The 19,752-nt window shown below is 39.1% G+C and overlaps 1 protein-coding gene across 2 annotated transcripts in view; it reads left to right on the forward strand.

Moving 5' to 3' along the window:
- Window positions 1–1,158, forward strand: part of F5 (coagulation factor V) — an 81,969-nt gene extending 80,811 nt beyond the window's left edge. For both annotated transcript variants that reach the window (XM_052200005.1, XM_052200006.1), the window contains one exon: window positions 251–1,158. In XM_052200005.1, coding sequence (XP_052055965.1) covers window positions 251–397 — 147 coding nt within the window. In that variant the 3' untranslated portion in view covers window positions 398–1,158. The remainder of the gene's footprint in view (window positions 1–250) is intronic.
- The last annotated feature ends 18,594 nt before the right edge of the window (window positions 1,159–19,752 follow it).

Below are 19,752 nucleotides of genomic sequence, written 5' to 3' on the forward strand. Positions count from 1 at the left end.
AGCTAAGAGGCTAAAGAAGAAGTAGTTTTGCAAACACTCTTGTCTGCTTTATTTATTTTTCCTAATTTGACACACCTCATTGAGAAATGGGTGTCTTTAAGGGGCCTTTAATCTACCTGGCTTGTGATTTCCCAGTATCCTGAGAAAAAAACAATGATGACTGACTTTGGTATAAGAAGATAAATTAAGAGTAAAACATGAATTCCCATAATGCGAATGTTGACCATTTTTTATCATGTTTTCCTTTCAGATTTTTGAAGGAAATAGCAATACCAAAGGGCATGTGAAGAATTTTTTCAACCCACCCATTATTTCCAGATATATTCGCATCATTCCTAAAACATGGAACCAAAGCATTGCAATTCGCCTGGAACTCTTTGGCTGTGACATTTATTAGAATTAAATACCAAAAAAAGAAAAAGAAAGAAAAAAGGAAAAGAAAGAATAAAAGCTGAAGGAACTCCTTCAGGCCTAAACCATTCAGAACAGGCGATATAGTATGGGTATTTTAAATGTTAACAAACTTTCTGCTATTCTTTTTCTAATAGAAAATAAAGTTTATGTGAGAAGCTTTTACAGTGACCCTTCATCGCTGCCATTAAGTGAGACTGCAGCCATTGTTTCTTCACTGATTTGAATATAAATGGGAAAATATTAAGATCCGGCAAGAATATGACTGTTTTTCACTCTGATTAAAGACATTATACCTTGTAATACTTATATAATGGAATGATACGATTCATTGTGGCTCTTTCAAATCCTGTAGACATTAACAAAAAAAGATATTACTTTTGGAAAGTTTTCATGGACCTAGAAAAACCTCTATTTCTATACTTTTCTTTTAAAGGCAAACTGTAATTTGTTTCCAGTGTTTGCAAATACAACAGAGAAAAATATCTTGTTGTAATTAAGTGAGAACTTAAAATACCCAGTGTTGGGCTGGCTCAGTGGGCAAAAAGTGCTTGCTGTCCAAACAAAGCAACAACAGCAACACAAAACAAAACAAAATCGATGGTCTGAGTTCAAGTCCTAGAACCCACTGAAGGGAGAGAACATATTCCAGAAAGCTGTCCTCTGATTTCTGCATGAAGCTGTGGCCTGTGTGTGCACCCACACCCATGTACAAGCACTAACAGTAAATAAAAGATTTCCAAAGTTTGTCTTTCTATGTCATCTCGAGCGTTCTGACTTTCCATGAAAAAAGAAACAATTGAGCATATTTCTCATGTTTTGACTGGACTTGTGAATCTGTCTTGTTTGGGGTAGAGAGCACATATGGACACACACACACACACACACACACACACACACACGTACCAGCTGTCAGACATTAAAAAGATGTCAGTGATGACCTTGGAAGAACTGGTCACATGCCTTGGCTTGATCGAAAAGCTGGCACACCGTGGCATACTGTTTCAAAACTTGGGTTCATTTAAGGTTCACTTACCTGCAAAGGAGAATATGGGGCAGTTGGCTCAAAGCTCTTAACAGTTCCTGTTAAAACTGCTCCAGGTCAAATTGGCAAGTGGATGAAGAGCTCTTTCTGTGTCTTTCTTTCTGCCTCTCCTCTCTTAGTAGCTTCTCCTGTTAGCTCTGAAAACTTGGAATTTCATGGTCCTACATCGCTCGCCAGTCTATGGAGCCTTTCAACATCTGTAAAGTCACTTGGGATAGACACTTTATACACACAGGATAGTCATTCAAATAGAAAGTTGAAACCATCTGGTTTTGTGAAATAAACCACCCCAATGCTTAAGTAAGAATTGTGCAAAATATACCTAAGGTGATAATATAGATGGTGCTAATATAATTTTATAGTGTGTACATATATCAAAACATGCTTATATGCCATAAACATCAAACTTATTCTCTTTCCTGGTGCTGTAGGTGAACCACTGGGTTCAGCTGGGCAGTCTAATTGCTAGCTTCATTTGGTGTCACCCATGGAATTATGGTAAAACCATGGCCTCAGCTGCATTCCTAAGGGGATTTATGTGAATGTGGAGGTGTGTGTTGGGGGTCCTTTCTATTTCTTAATGTTGTCTCAGCTCCAGTCCCCACTACCTGACTTCTACATGTGGTTTTCCAACTCTGTTTCCAGTGAGTAGCTGGGCTTTTTATATGATGGTCCAGGTGTCTCTAGGCCAATGCTCAAATGCCAGAATGGAATGGCCATCATTCTTTTTAAAGTCTAGGCCCACAGCAGAGGCAGAGCCTCATTTCTGCCACCTTCTATTGGTTGAAGCAAGTGAAGAATAGGGGACACAAGATTCAGTGTAGGAGAAAACTATATGTGATGTGCACACAGAACCACTGTTGACTGGGAGTTTCTAAACTCTAAGTTACTTAGTGTATCTTCCCAAGAATTTTGCAAATATGCACGAGTGCTTTCAACATCCATTGAGTAGTGACTTTTTAGAGGTAATTATGTTTCCATTGTTACTGTCATGCTACTATTCTACCACAATTTCTCTAAGATTTTCATTGTGTTAGCAGCAACTGAGAATCTGAAGTTAAAGAAAAACATATCTGCCTTTTCCAAGTCTGGTCTTGTAGATACACAATTGATTCAACTACCAAGGAGCTCAGGGCTTAGGTTCCTGCTCAGCCGTTATCCTCTTGACACCTTTAATTTAAGGATAAAGAATTAATATTTTTATTTTTCAATAAGCCACATAATTTATAAAGCAAGTCATTGGTATTTCTTCTATAGAATTAGATGGGTTCATATCTCTCTCCTCTCTCTCTCCTCTCCCTCTCTCCTCTCTCTCTCTCTCTCCTCTCTCTCTTTCTCTCTCTCCCCTCTCTCCTCTCTCTTCCTCTCCCTCTCTCTCTCCCCCTCTTCTCTCTCTCTCTCTCTCTCTCTCTCTCTCTCTCTCTCTCTCTCTCTCTCCCCCCTACCCCCATGTGTCACAATATAACCCTAACTGCCTTGTAACTCACTAGACCAGGCTGGTGCATGCAACCTGGTTATATTATCTATGAGATAAATAAGACCCTAAGGGAAAAGTGAATCAGAACTCTTACTTCTTAGCTAGCATCAGAGGTAAAACCAGACAAGCAGACAATCATAGCATAAAATGGAAATTAAATGTGTGTAAGCCACACCCCCTAGAGAGGTAGATATGAGTGTTAATTAATAATTCATAATTGATCTGAAAAATAATGAGTATCAGCAAAAAATTGTTTGGCCTATAAGTGACTTTGAAGCAACACATAGTTTCACACTTTGTCCCTCCCTTTGAAGTTATTTAGCTGAAATTACAGCTTTAGCTACCTGGTATGTCCTCCCCTGGCGAAAGACAATGCACTGTTTGTTATCTCCTAGCTGGTTCCTATGGAAAGAAGTTGAGTGACTCACAGAGGAATTGGGATTTGCAAAGAGAAACCAACAATTAAAATTCTAAACATTATTTGTCATTATTAGTCATGAAAGCTGGAGAAGACTGGCTTAATTAGCCAGCCTGTTCTATTCTGTGAGTGCCACATGGCTGGTCACCTCTCCTCAGTCTCATGCATCTGCCTCCTAAGAGCTAAGAGGAATATCTTCCCTCGCCTGACACTTATCCCAGAGTTCCTCTCTCCCGACCAGAACTCTCACCTCCTATTTCTAATCTCAGCTATCAGCCTTTTATTGACAGATGATACTTCCATACAGTACGCAAGAGAGTCTCTCCACAGGTCTACTTGTTTTCGACTCCTTGCCTTAAGTACTGTTCCTCCACTGAGAGGCTATCACCGCCACTTGCCAGGCTTTGCTGATGTGTTTGCTGGTAACAGACTTGTGATGTCAGCCTGGCTCATCTAATACTCCATTTGTTTGTAGACCAAGTTTCTCTCAAACATGCCTGCCTCCAACACTCATCGTCTTCATTGCTGCTTTGTCTTCTACCTCATTTTTCTCAGGAATTGGTATTCAACTACACGTATAGAGTTCCAGGACCTTCACAAAAGTTAAACCTTAATCACTGAGGCTAAACTAATGACTTAATGCCACACCTGAACTTTGTAAAATAGATTTTAACTGACCAGATTATGTTTTTTTGCCTCAGAAGTAAGTACAGTTAACATTTGTTTATATACTGAGTCCCTGGGTCTTCTTATAAAAGATGCAGAAAATATATCCACATAGAAAATTGGAAATTTTAAATGGAATTTTCTTTGTCAGTCTTCTATTGCTGTGAAGAGGTGCTGTAACCATGGCAACTCTTATAAAAGGAAGCCTTTAATTGGTGCAGGCTTACTTTCAGAGATTTAGTCCATTATTGCTGTGGCCGGAAGCATGGCGTCACGTAGCAGACATGGTGCTGGAGAAGCAGCTGAGAGTTCTAGCTCTGGACTAGCAAGCAGCAGGAAGAGAGAAACAATGCGCCTGCCTTGAGCATTTGAAACCCTCAAAGCCCACCCCAGTGACACACTTCCTCCAAAAAGTACACACCTACTGATAATGCCACTCTCTGGTCACCAAGCTTTCAAAGTATGAGCCTATGGGGTCAATGCCTATTCAAACCACCACAGAAATTAAGGGAAAAGTTTCTTTCAAAAACACCAAACAAACAAAAACAAACAAAAACTTGTTGTTAACAGAGGAAATAAGCCAGGTGGTGGTGGTGCACACCTTTAATCCCAGCACTCAAGGGGCAGAGATAGGAAGATCTCTGAGTTCAAAGCCAGCCTGATCTACAGAAGGAGCTGCTAGAAGCCAGGGCTACACAGAGAAACCCTGTCTCAAATGGGCCAGTGGTGAAGAGAGAGAGAAATTTAACTAAAGACAAACTAGAAAAAATAGCATGATAGAGAACACTGTGCATTGTCATCAAGTAGACTAGACCATTACACAGAGACATAATGTTTTCTGATATTGTGGGCTATTATAAAGAAGGTTCCCTATTCCCTAGCAGCCAGCATGCTAAATCAAATAGGAATTTGGAAGCCAACACTCTCAACTAAAAGTAAAATCCAGAAAGATTGTTTGGGGGCCCAGCTCAATGAAACTTGCCAAGTATATATAAATACCTAGGTTTAATCTCCAAGACAATAATAATAATAATAATCCCTAAAGACAGCACATTTTATGTATGAGTGAATGCTCCTGTTTATCTTTCATCCTGCCCCAGAAGATTCAATGTGACTGGGTAATGTGTGTCCATACCCCTAGTGCTCGTCAGGCAGATGGGGCATAGCCAGAATGGTTAGCTCCCTGTTCAATGAGACTCTGCCTACGAAAATAAGGCAGAGAGTGATAAAGAAAGACACCGACTTTGATCTCTGTGAACACACAAAGTGACCCTCTCTACATGTGTAAGCATACACACAAGTGTGCATCTGTACATGTGCACACACACAGGTGAGGGTACCCCCTCAACATGTGCACACGCAGGCAAGCTTACCCCATACAGGTACACACAAACCCCATATACAAAAGACTTAAGGTTAGTTGGAAGAAATCATAAGCTATTGAGAGATAACACATTAGAAGTAGGAGAGAAAACAAGATTAGGAATCAGAACGTAAAACTCAGAAAGCATGACACGAAAATATAATCCAGTTCTCAACAGTTACACAGCTTTTGGCATTCAGTGGCCAAATTCCCATGGGCAAATTCTTTAACCTCTGCCTCACTAAAGTCTAGGTATCCTCATGTGTGAGAATATAACACTGTTTTAATTATCAACAAAGAAAATGTCATCCATATGCCCTTCACCTTATATGGATAAGTTTGGGTTGAACAAAAATTTTTAATAGTCAAAGGAAAAATAAAAACCTTATTGTCAGCTGTATAATGCAATGTTTTCATAAATTGTCCAGAAGAAGCACACTTTCCTGGAGGCTGGAATTAAACATAATTTCCCCCTCAAAAGTCTATAAAAAGAGGTCACCACCCAATGTGACACTGCCTTTGAGGAGGTTGAACAGTGTCTGTTTTCCTGGGCAACCCTCAGTATCTGGATGCTTTCAGAAAAACACAGCCCAGTGGAAATGAGGCTTTCAAGGCAAGTGCTATGTGCTCTCTATGTCTGGGCTCCCTTCTAGTTTGGCTATCCTGAAGGAAGAGCTTAGGGTCTCTAAAGATAGCTTATGTTCACGTAAACACTCCAATCATAATTATTGATTCTCCAATTATGATTTTGTTAGTCATTTGGTGATAATAAAGAGAAGACTGCACTCTGCAAACTGTGACGTCCCTGTTTCTGCAGGTGTGTTCTCTAATCTCATTCTAATCTACACAAATATTAATAGAAATCAGGTGCTTTGGAGAAAATAATAAGAGATGTAATTTTATAAAATTATTTTCATTTGTCTCTAAGTTCCTCCCTGCTATTTGAGAAAAGATTATCGTTCTATTTTGGCAATAGAATATTTTAATATTTCAAACTCAAATCCCTTACATTCTCTCCACAACCTATGAAAAGGACATCAACACCCAAGCATTGTATGCATGCATATATTCCAATCATTCCTTATCTTGGACACACTAACATTTATGATAATCATTTTTTTCTGAAAATGAATATAATATCCATAGTCTTTCAACTTGGTAAGGAATATTTATTGTAAATAATCTCAAGAAAGGACACCCAAAGGGTAGTTCTGGCAGAATCTTTAGTATTCAGAAACTTGTTTGAAATTTTCTAATTTTTGTGTGGTATTTGCAATGAAAGCCTGGGCCTTGAGCATGCCGGGCCAGCACTGTACTGAGTCCTACACTCCACCATAAAAATTCCTAATTCCTAAGGTCTTGTTTTACTAATTACATGTTGTTTTTTTCATAATGCTTTGCAGTGTGTTGCCATACACCCAGGGCAGATTCTAGATAAGCAGTTTCTCCCAGATTGAAATCACTTAGACTATAACCCAGATGTTGAAATACAAATATAAACTCGCTCCCCAAACACAGTGTTTGCTCTCAGAAGTTACCATTCAACAAGATTAAAGCTTTGAAAATTAAGCCAGGTTTATCTTTAACCATCTCTCTCATCCTCTTTCCTAACAGCCAATTCCCTTACACTTAAATTTCTCAGCAGGAAAGTAGCTAACTTCCCCCAATCCCCACTTTCATTTTAAGAGACTTGAAATATTTTCCCCACAAAGTTCTATCTCTAGCTAAGGAGCTTATGGTAATTGAAATCTGCTTAGAGAGTAAATTAATTTTTCTTTAAGGGTATACCCAAGAGTGTATAGTTGGTGCTTAGTTATTAGACTGGAAAGATTTAAAAACATGAGGACTCCAAATTAGATGGGTATTAAAGGAAGTATAGATCTGGAGGAGTAAAGGGAGGGGTAGAATATAATAAAAACACAATGTATGAAATTCTCAAAGAATTAATAATCTTTGAAAACACAGAGAAACAAATTAAATATAGAATTGTGGCAAAGACTATAGTATTCCACTATCAAACTCAACAACAGTTTAGCTTCAACAGATTAATATAACCCACCATATTAAATTATTGTCAGTCAGTCATTTATTTATTTATTTTAAAAATATCATTTTTGTGACTCACTCTATCAAAACACATTTAGCCCCTGGTGTTTAGTCCATAAAGTGCTGGCCTACTTAAACCTTTAAAAAACGCCTTTCCTGATAAGAATCTGCAGGACTCGTGACCTAAATTCATTTGACTGTGGAGCGCTGTTCAGTTATGCCAATGGTTCTTGTGTCTTCTATCGGTTGTTAGAGGACAGCACTTTATCGTCCACTCTACCTCAATGGCCAGTTCCCATGAGCAAGCATGAACCTTGCGTCCTTAGCACAAGCCCATGGGATGTTAAACCCAACTGATGTGGAGCGTCTCAGCTCCGAAACACGCCCACGCCACCCACCTTCAGATCGCTTAATAATCCCGGAAGGATTTCACACTTCCAAAAGCATGACTTCCTTCCGCAAATACTATTCCTGCTTCCTGGCTTCATTTCCTCTGTATCCAATGTGCTCCCATAACTCACTGATGCGTCTTGCAATCTAGTCTGTTAGATTCTGCACTCTAGTCTGTTGGAACGACGTTTATCTGCCTTAAGTCCTCCTAGAAGGAGAGAAAGCTCCGTTTTTCGTCAACACCAAACTTTGCATCTAAGTTTCAGTTCCATCACTGTTCCCAACTCAAAGGACAATTTCAAAAATATCTGGATCTCCCAGAGATAGCAGTATACTTCTATATATTTATCAAAGCTTATTCAACTATACACCTAAATTTGAGTGACTTTTTTACTCATCAGAAATTATACTTAAATTGTTAAATTTTCTTTTCAAAAAGGAAAAAACTCTGAATTCCCCCTGTGCCCCTCTCCTTATGAATACACAACAGCCTCTACAACAATAAACAGAACAAAAGGAAAATGTGAAACCCACCTCATGCCTTTTGTCTGCACAAACACTGAGCAAAGGTTTTTCTTTTCATGTCTGGTTGTTTTGCCTGCATGTATGCATGTGTACTGTGTGTGTCCCTGGTGCCTGTAATGAGCAGATTCCAGGTCCCATGTAGATTCTTTTATGTTTCCTAGCATGAAGAACTTCTGCACCCTAGAGTCCTGGAAGATATTGAGAGAAGACAAGTTTAGAAAGATGTAATGAGGGGCTGGACAGATGGCTCATTGGTTGAGAACACTGACTGAGCTCCTGAGTTCAATTCCCAGCAACCACATGGTGGCTCACAACCATCTGTAATGGGTCTGATGCCCTTATCTGGTATGTCTGACAACAGCTACAGTGTGCTTATATACATTAAATAAATAAATAAATAAATAAATGCATTACCAGAAAATGTGTGAATGGAGATAAGGAATCTTCATATTCTAACACAAAAATGGGCCATTTCAACTCACGTATAGATAAATTTGGAGTCATCTAAAAATGTTTACACTAAAATAGAATAACTTGGATGGCCATGGACACAAAATGCTTCACAGATATGTTAGTATGACATTATAAATATACAATTGATCTGCAAAATGTATAAATGCCTTGAAGTCGGTCTGCCAACATATTTATTAGATAAAATAACAGAGGAAACACAGAAAACGGTAAAAAAAAAACACAATCTGTTCTCTCTCTCTCTCACACACACACACACACACAAACACACATACACACACACACAAAACCACAGTAGCTGAGAGCATGGTAGTACACACCTGTATTCGCAACACTTTGGAAGCTGAAGCAGGTAGATGGTGGTTTTGAGACCAGCTTGAACTGCACAGCCAAAACTGTCTCTCAATAAAATAATAATAATGATGACTAATAACAATATAACATCAACAATAATAACCACAACTAGTGAAATAGGAATTCATGCATATAAAGACTAGAGATTATTTATCTAACAAGGCTATAAATATGGCTTAGTCATCATGTCTCATATACTTAAATATTTCTCTCACTCTTGAAGATCCTCTATTGAAGCGCTAGCCAAGATCTCTCATCCTCAGAATCAGGGCCAAAAAAAAAAAAAAAAAAAAAAAAAACCACAAGGGGAATTTTTCAGTTCCGGGAATCATTATTCAGACTGAGATTCAAGAGCCCTTCTCTTCTCTTCTCTTCTCTTCTCTTCTCTTCTCTTCTCTTCTCTTCTCTTCTCTTCTCTTCTCTTCTCTTCTCTTCTCTTCTCTTCTCTTCTCTCTGAGAGGATGTTAAATAAAACATTCGATCTACAGAAGCCATATGAAAAACTTAGAACTGGGAGGGGAAAACAATAGAGTGGGCTGATGTGTCTAGCGCGCTCATGCACTGTTAGAGAAGGAGGAGAGCCGCAGAGTAGACTCTTAACGGATCTGGCCTGCCCATGGTGTTGGGAATGTCAACGCACTCGAAGATCTGTTCCTTCAGTTGATTAGTGCCCCAATGACTATCTGATGGGAAATCAACACACCCTTGTTTGGTTCATTGTAGAGTTCTGGTGACTCACTCACATGTGACTGTGAATGTGTTTAGAGATTATCATGAAAGCCTACTTACATTGACATAGAAAATAGCACTTAACACATTTTCATACAAAGATCTGGGACAGTACTTTTTTTAAATTTTTTTAAATTTTATTTGTTTGTTTGTTTGTTTGTTTTTTAAGAAACAGAGGATTAGAACCTAAATGATTTCCACACCTGGCTTGGCAAAATAATCCCATTAGTACTGATCTCATCTGAAACCCATTTTATCTGTACGAATGTCTAATGCGAAGTCATGAGGAGGCTGCCTCAGCTGAGTCAAAGGTGATGTATCCAAGCCTGCCAGTTTGCAAGTGACTGGCCATTCCATACCCTGGGAATTTCCAAAGGACACACCCTGAATTCTAGGTCACATAGGTGCTATTTTCCAGAGAAAACTCAGCAGTAGGCCTAATATAGCCCATGAAATGTTGGTAATTTCACTTTCTCTTGATCAAACTCTTCTCTTACCTTTCAAACCTGCTAGCCATGTGCCCCACCCTTTCTCTCTCTCCTTTCTGTGGTGTTGGGAACCCAGTTGCTTGATATATACATACATGCATACATACATATATATATATATGGCAGTTGTATTGGTAAGAGTGGGAATATGTATTGGTGATATTGGAAAAGCATATCCTTTTCCAAGACTCAGTGGATTCCTGCCACCAGGGTATAGTGTCCCAGCTGAATCAGTAGTGGAGAACTTCACATCTGGGAGGATTTGCAAAAATCATCTACTTCAACTCCCATGTTGAAGGAATCAGAGTTGCAAGATAGTCACCTTTCCAAAGACATGTAGGTTTTTCACCCAATTTATGCTGGGTGTCAGTGGATATGAATAAGAGATCTGTTTTGGGGGCGTTCATAGGTATGTGAGGGCTGAGACAAATGAGGCAATAAAATATGATAAATGTGATAACAGTGAATTCACAGTTCCAAAGTAGAGACTACAGCAAGTGGCTGAGAGGAGCCAGGGAGGAACTGATGTCACACCCCCTCATTTACTTAACAAATACACATTGGATGCACAAGCATGTAGCTAAGCATTCTAGACCAGCAACCTAAGCAGAGTCATGGGGCGCTTATTTTAGTGTTCACTGGAGGAATGTGAAAAGCAAACATGTATGTAATAGAGGACATGGAGCTGAGTGGTAAGGGAGAAGATGGCGAATCGAATAGAACAACAGAAAGTGGCTGGGGTGGGGTCATGTGCTACTTCAAATAGGATAAAGTAATAATAAAATAATAAGGCACAGGTAATAATGAATAAATAATAAAGTAATAAGGCATGCGGTTGGAAATTTGGCTCATCAGTAAAGAGCAGTGGCAGCTTCTCCAGAGGACCTGGGCTCAGTTCCCAGCACCCACATGGTGGCAAAACCAATCTATATGCGGGCATAACACCCATATACATAAAATAAAAATGATACAGTAAAATAACTAGCTGTAAACTGTGAAGTGGTCAGGGAAAACATCTAGAAAGAGGATGTTGTGGTCAGGGCAGCAGCAAGGGCATGTGTCCTCAGGCGGGAACATGCTTGGAGCATTTGGAGAAGGATGAAGAAGTCCCTGTGACCAGTCCAGAGTAGGAAGATGGAGATGAGGAGGGGAAAAGTACAGATAGACATCAGTGGGGGTGGGGGATGGGTCAAGCAGGACCTTATAGGCCACCCACTGTGGGTTTGAATTTACTCAACAGAACTCATTTGAAAGTCCCTGTTGTGGGGTGTTAAGAGGTAGGATAAAGTGGCCCCTTTAAAATGTGATTAAGTAATAAGACTAGAATGGGTTTATCGGCTCATACAGTAATGGGTTGAATTGAGGGGTTAGCTCAAGAATGGGACTGTAATTTTTTTTAAAAAGTTTGGTCTTGGCATTTGTTGTGTCCCTAGAACAGCCTTTTGCCCATTCCCTTAGAAGCAGAGTCACCAAGCCAGCAGGAAAGCCCTCATCAGAAACCAACATGGCACCAGCACCATGCTCTTGGGCTTCCAGAACCATGAACAAAATAAACCTCTCCTCTCCTCTCCTCTCCTCTCCTCTCCTCTCCTCTCCTCTCCTCTCCTCTCCTCTCCTCTCCTCTCCTCTCCTCTCCTCCTCTTCTTCCTCCTTCTCTTCTCCCTCCCTCCCTCCCCCCCTCTCTCTCTCATACACACACACACACACACACACACACACACACACACACACACACACACACACATGAACTACTCAATTTATGATAATCAGTTCCTGAAACAGAAAAAGGAATAAGATACAGACTATAGTAAAAATTTGGAATCTAACTTTAAATTCGATGGGTCTGCATGGAGGATATGTAAACAGAAGAATGATGTGGCTTTGTTTAGACTTTAAGAAAATCCCTCTGGATGGTGTGCACATGGTAGAACTTTTTGAGATTGGTGACTGATGAAGGCATTCTAGTTTAGACTTGAAGGATGGAAGAAGTTAGGCAGAGACAGAGTGGAGTATGAGAAGGGTACCACAAAGTATTTGCTGAGCATGCCATAGTACTTTCCCATAACTCCTTGTAGGTGTGACAATGCCTCTCCTGCTTGGTAACACATTCCCAGCCCACACAGGCTGAGCTGCAGATTAATAGGGTATTCTTTTGTTGGGATGCAACATGATGCAGTTCAGCATGTAAGATGATGTCTTGTTGAGTACATACAAAATTCTGGGTCAAGAATTCAAGAAAATGGGTGGAGACTCATTACTTCTTTGCTGAGTAAGCATTTTCCTGCACAGTCTAGTTATCTAGCTCACAATTATTGTCACGACAAAACTTGGGTTTGTTTGTGAAAGCTGGTATAGCTTTAGAGACATTTCAGGGGCACAGCCCACAATGGGATGTGGGTAATGATGCATGTCTGATTTCTCATATGACTTCTCTGATTGTAGACTATTTTATGAAACTAAGCACAATGCCTTCACCAATGGGTTCTCGGAAAACACATAGAAGGAACAGATGTAATCTGGAAGACTGATTCTCTGTGTTCTCAGCTGTAAATTGAGAGGGAAAGTCTATGGTTTTAGCTATCATACTTGGAGAACTGTAGTAAGAATCCAGTATTTAGTGAATGAATTTGTTTTTTTTTAATTAATTTATTTTTATTTATATGAGTACACTGTAGCTGTCTTCAGACACACACCAGAAGAGGGCATTGGATTCCATTACAGATGGTTGTGAGCCATCATGTGGTTGCTGGGAATTGAACTCAGGACCTCTGTAAGAGCAGTCAGGGCTCTTATCCACTGAGCCATCTCTCCAGCCCTTGAAGGTGTTTCAATGTGTTGTTTTCCAGAACTGCATTGCAGTATAGAACCATTTTCCCTCCAAATGCATAAAGAGTTGGTCCCAAAACCCTCAGGTACAAAACCTCTCCTCTGTCTCACCATGATGCTTATGGATGGCCTAGACACGCCCTGTTCATGTTACCTCTGGAATATTTATAATACTCGACAATGCTATGTAGATAGTTGTTATTCTATTGTTTAGGGACAATGAAGACAGTTTGTATGTAATCAATACAGATGTGATTTCTATGTCTATTCAAAAACCCATGGCTAGATAAAACCACGGGTGCAGAAGCCATGCACAGGGAAAGCAGACTGCATATTGAAAGTAGAGCGATACGGATAGGGCTGGAGACATGGCTCAGTGGTTAAGAGCACTGACTGCTCTTCTGAAGATCCTGAGTTCAAATCCCAGCAACTACATGGTGGCTCACAACCATCTGTAATGAGATCTGACGCCCTCTTCTGGTGCGTCTGAAGACAGCTACAGTGTACTCACATATAATAAATAAATCTTTTAAAAAATTCTTTAAAAAGAGAGAGAGAGAGAGATACGGATTAGGAGAAAGAATATAGGGAGTTGCACTGTGTGTGACAGCATTACAAGCACATGTGTGGACAACCACACACACTTTTGAGTTTGTTTCTGCCTCTTTCAGTGAGTCTGGTAAATCGATTTTATATCTCTTGGCTTCCAGTTTAATAAGCTTTTCAAAATGATCAGCCTATGAATATGGTTTTTTTGCTACTGAATTCCACTATTTAGTATGTAAAATACATTTTAAAGTGGGCCAAAAGCATTTTTTCAAGTTTTATCACAGCTCATTTTCCTTCTCTGCTTTCCTGTGGGAGCGATGCAATGGGGAAGCCAATCTCAGTTCTTTTCATTTTAATGTCGTCCCATGGGCTAGGGATGTGGCTCAGTGCAAGAACATGTGTCTAGCATGTATAACGCTCTAGGTTTATTCCCCAGTTCTGTGATCCATCATTCAATAAATACAGAGAAAATAAAATTCTGTGTGACACAGAGTGCTCCTTTCCAGCCTGCAGTAGACCAAGTGTTAAAAAGTGTTTGACCCACTCACACTCTGTAGGTCACAGCTTGCTCACTTGGCCGCCCTTAAGGTTTGTAATGAGTCACGTAGAAAGCATTAGAATCAAGATTGGCCGGGGACCATTCATCCTCTCAGGTTCATTAAGTTCCTTCAACCTGGTAGTTCCTGTCCTAGATAAACAAGAGATACTAACTCAAGGTTTCCTGGGTCGGTTAGGCCGTTTATTCAGTAAAATCAAGACAGTGAAATGTGATTTTTTTTTCATTCTCCTTTGTCATATCTTATAGCAATGTGTTTTCTTTCTTAGTCAAGGTCTTCACTTGTCACCTAAAGTACTCATGAGGTCTTCTGTATTGTGTGTATTATGTACCTTTAAGTCACTTACATTTCGGTAATTTGCTGATACGTGTCTCATAGGACTGTTTCAAATTTGTGTAGGGATGTATCTCAGTGGCAGAGTGCTTGCCTACTGTACACCAGGCTCTGGATTCAAGTTCCAGTAATATAATAAAAAGAGTGCTCCAAACATGACTCGACTGTTTTTTTTTCTGTTTATTAAATTATCATTATTTTCATACAATTGAAGAAAATAAATAAATTCTCATAGACATAAAAACCAATTTAGAAGTTTCTTGTTCTGTTTTTGTCTGTGTATCTGTTTACTCTGTGAATATTGCTGAATTGATTTGATCCCAAAGCTTTTAAATTCTGCCTTGATGTCTGATGAGGCTGAACCCTATTAGTAATCTTCCTTTGTATGACTTTACTGACTATCCTTGGACACTTTTACTATATTATCTAAACTTTGAGGTACTTTTGAATTCTTAATTGACTATTTCTTGGATCCCTGTTGGAATTTTATTAAAGTTATAAATTGACTTTGGGTAAAAGAACAATTTAATTATATGGATATGGTGTGTCTGACAATTGATACTTTGTTTTATTATCTGTGAAATTACTTATAATTTGGCAAAAAAAATCCATAAAAATCCGTATAATACATAGTTGAAAGATGTTTTCACTGAAGATGAAAAAAATAAATGATTTATAAAATATAAAAGGACCTTAAAAATAATAAGGATAGAAAAACTGAAAGAAAAATGGCCAAAGGTCAGGAGTAGCGTGTTTATAGAAGGGTATATCCGCATAGTTACAAACACACAGAAAGGTGCTAAATACAGGTATAAATGTTTTCAATTTTATTGTCATTATTTTGTAATACTAGGGATCTAATTCAGCCTCTCTCACATGCCAGGAAAGCATTCCATTAGTCCTGTTTTCAAGTCTGCATACCAATATTTCTCAACCTTTATCTGCTGTCTCATCTGCAGTAGGGAGCCTGTGCTAGGTAATTGTTGTAAGGACTGTCTTGGAGAACAGAGAATATTTAGCAGACTCGCTGGCTTTGAGTTAGGAATATCTATGCTTTAATCACGACAATGAACACACACTCCAGACAATGACAAACATCTCCTGTGGGGCAAAATCATTACACTCTGAGAACCACTATTTTCCACCTACCAGAGAAACTGAAAACCAGATCCCTCCTGTCCTTCAGCATTCTCTGCCTGCATTCCTGCCAGCAAGGGGAGAATTCTGCCTTTAGACATAATCTCAGGGGTGGGTAGGGGGAAATGGGAGGGTGGGGAGGGCTGTCATGGGAGGAGCTAAGTACAGGGTGTTGAAAAATGTTTAAAATATACTGTAGGAAATTCTCAAGGAATTCAAAGACTATTACAAAAGACTCTGCTTTTCAACTGCTCTCAAAATAAATGCTCTTATATTTGCTGGTGAAAATGTAAGCTAGCCAGCTTTAGCTTTTGTAGAGGACAAATGAGAAATTTAAATTATATTTGAATTTTTTAAAATATGTACTCTTCAACTCTTTAGTGAATAAATGAAGTTAAGCATATGTAAACATGTATTGTGCAGTGATTTAATTATAGCATTGTTAACGGCCTAAAACTAGAAGTATAAATGTCACAAATATGGTTAAATATTTAAATATGGTTAAATATATGGTTAAAGATGGTTAAATGCCACAAAAATGCTTAAATAAATCATAGTACCCCCACACAACGAATGCTGTATAGAAGGTAGTAGAAGTAAACTTTATTAGGTGGGCTGTTCTCCACATAGTGCTCCTCAGAAAGATAAATAAAAAACCAGAAACGTGTATAACATAATTTTACTTCTTTCAAAACATATATTCCCACATATGAGTGAGGAAAAAACTCTTAATACCCTATTTATCCATACTTCCTGGAAGAATGTAGTATGCAGAATATATAAAAAGCACTTGTAATTTAATAACAAAAGAAATCAATTTAGGGGATGAAGAACTTGAATGGACATGCTCCAATAAAGATATACAGCTAGCCACTACGTGTATGCAAATGTGCTTGGCTCTGTCAGTCTCCAGGGAGGTTAACACACCCAAAACATGAGATACCACACCACACTTACTGGGTAGGTTACCCCTCAGAAAGAAAAATACAGGTTGATAAGGATGTGGAAAAATTAGAAGCTTTATATATCGCTTGAATAAAGCAAAATGGTACCACTTCTATGGGAAACGGTTTGGCAGTTCTTCAGTCGAAACAGTTCCCAAGTGAGGCAGCAGTCCCTCTCTTTGGAATCACACATTCAAACACGTTACATACAAAAGTTCATAACTCACAACAGCCAAAAAGTGAAAGCAAACCAAATGCCCATTGACTGGTGAATGCATAAAAGTGGCTCAGGGCTCAGCCGTAAAGCAGAAAGTAAAGTGTCGACTTATGTTAAGGTATAAGTGAAACATAAAGGCCTTATGCTAAGTGAAAGAAGTCAGAGATGAGAGGTCGCACGTATGAAACGTTCATGTAGATACATTCTTAGACACACAGGTTCATTAGTATTTCCAGGGGCCGTGGGTAAGGGATCAGTGGGGACTAACAGCTTCTTAAGTGTGAATTTGCTTTATGGGGTTGAGAACATCTCTTATTAGTAGAAAGAAGCAATAGTTCTATGGTATTAGGAATGTAGTAAGCCACTGAGCTGTCTCTTTCAACATAGCTTATTTTGCATTATGTGACTATTTTCTCAACTTAAAAATATATATTCTGACCATACTGTCTGAACATACACACTTTCATTTCATCTCAGAACATCTCAGCTTGGCTGTGGTTAATACTTGGATGAGAGCATATGTACATACATACATATACACATACATACATACATACACATACACACACATACATACATACATACATGCATACATACATACACACATGCATGCATACATACATACACACATACATACATACACACACATACATGCATACATACATACACACATACATACACACACATACACACACACATACACACACATACATACATACACACATACATGCATGCATACACACATGCATGCATACATACACACATACATACACACATACACATATACATACACACATACATGCATACATGCATACACACATACACACACATACATACACACACATACACACATGCATACATACACACATACACACACGTACATATATACATACACATACATACATACATACACACACATACACATACATACATACACACATATATATTAGTTCTACATTAGTTTCCTATTGTTGCAAGTTCACACAAATTTACCATCTGAAAATAATTACAACAGCTTAGCTCACAGTTGAGCATAACAATATGGGCTTAGGTAGGTAGGACCTCTGTTTAGGGTTTCATAGGCCAAATACAAGATGTTGGCCAGACTTTTCTCTGCGGGCCCTGAGGAAGACTCCAGTCCAAGCTCCTGAGATGCTGAGTGATGGTGATAGCGGTAGTTTTGTGAGACAGGCTCTCGCTCTGGACGCTCTCTTGTCCTGGCACGTCCCAAGTTACTCGTGTTAGCTGTCACCTTGAAATACTCCCGCTTCTACTTACCACGTGCTGGACTACAGATGTATGCTACTATTCTTAAGATTTTTAGAAGAATTCAGTTCCATATGCTCTTAGGACTGAGGGTCCTGGCTTCCTTGCTGTCAGCCAGGACCCACACTCCCTTATCACAGATTTCCCTCCTCTTGGTTCATAGGCAGCAAAAGGTCAAACCCCGTTCACCCTTCAAATAAATCTGGGTTGTCTTTCTGCTACTGTGGAAAGAAAACTCTCTACTTACAAAGGGCCTCTGTGACTAAGCTAGGTAGCTAATTTCATTTGTGTTATAAAATGTTGGGCAATCATGGGAGTATTATCTCATCAAACCCGTAAGCATTCATGCTACACTCAAAAGGAGAGAGATTATAGAAAGACAAGGCTCATTTTGGATCATTGGTAGAATTCTACTTAGGACCTCTTTCAGAAAAATAAGTAATTTTCTACCCATTTCAGAAAAAACTGTTTATAACCAGACTCATCACAAAGACTGGAAACCTCAGTATTCAATCTATAGCAAGGTGACAAAACAAAAGAACATAAAGATGGCTTTTGAAGATAGATATTGCGGGCTGGAGAGATGGCTCAGCAGATAAGAGTACTGACTTCTTTTAGAGGTCCTGAGTTCAATTCCCAGCAACCACATGGTGGCTCACAACCATCTGTAATGAAATCTGATGCCCTCTACTGGTGTGTCTGAATACAGCTACAGTGTACTCATACACATAAAATAAATCTTTCAAAAAACAAAAGAAGATAGATCTCTCAGTGTGAGGTCCCTGCCAGCTTGTTGGTTCTTTGTTTCTTTTTCTCTACTAAAATATTTCATGTGCATGCAAGGCAGACAAGAGAACTGTTTCAGCTTTTTCTCTATAGTTGTGATGAGAAACTGATATTATGGTGGGCATTTAGGTGACCATATATTTAATAGACCAAACATCTTCAAGCTTTTTGGTCTCAGAGCTCTTGTTATTGAGGGGTGTTTGATTTTGATGGCTTAGAAATATTGATATTATCAAGATAGTAAATTGAACCTAGAAAATATAAACATAACACACAGGCACACATTCTCCTCATTTACATACTGATATCACAGGTTATATAGCCTCTGCGAGGTAAAAGGAATAAAGTATTCCTAGGCCATCCCTTCGAAAGACTGTGAAAGATGTCAACACCGCACCGTGCATTTTTGCAAACTGATCCACGCACACATATTGTATATTCACTCAAGCGGCTTGATTCTGCTGATATTACAACAGACTCAGTCTGTGAGTCTAGCAAAAAGCCATACAGAGGGCGATGAAAGTAAGCACTGGGGATTCCTGTCATGTTTTGCCCTTGAAAACTTCCGATAGGAAACTGCCCTCTTGTTGACTCGTTTTCTGTTTTAGTGAAGAAACGTTCATGGCTGCTTTAGTGATTCCGTATTTTGATCCGATTAAGTATCAGGATTGTTCCCTTGAGCAGGAACTAGGGACGTGCTCTTTTGCACAGTGAGCCTTCTCAGTCCTACCCGCCAGCCCTCCAGTGTCTAGTC

The sequence above is a fragment of the Apodemus sylvaticus genome, chromosome 12 (assembly GCF_947179515.1).
Source record: "Apodemus sylvaticus chromosome 12, mApoSyl1.1, whole genome shotgun sequence".
Lineage (NCBI taxonomy): Eukaryota > Metazoa > Chordata > Mammalia > Rodentia > Muridae > Apodemus > Apodemus sylvaticus.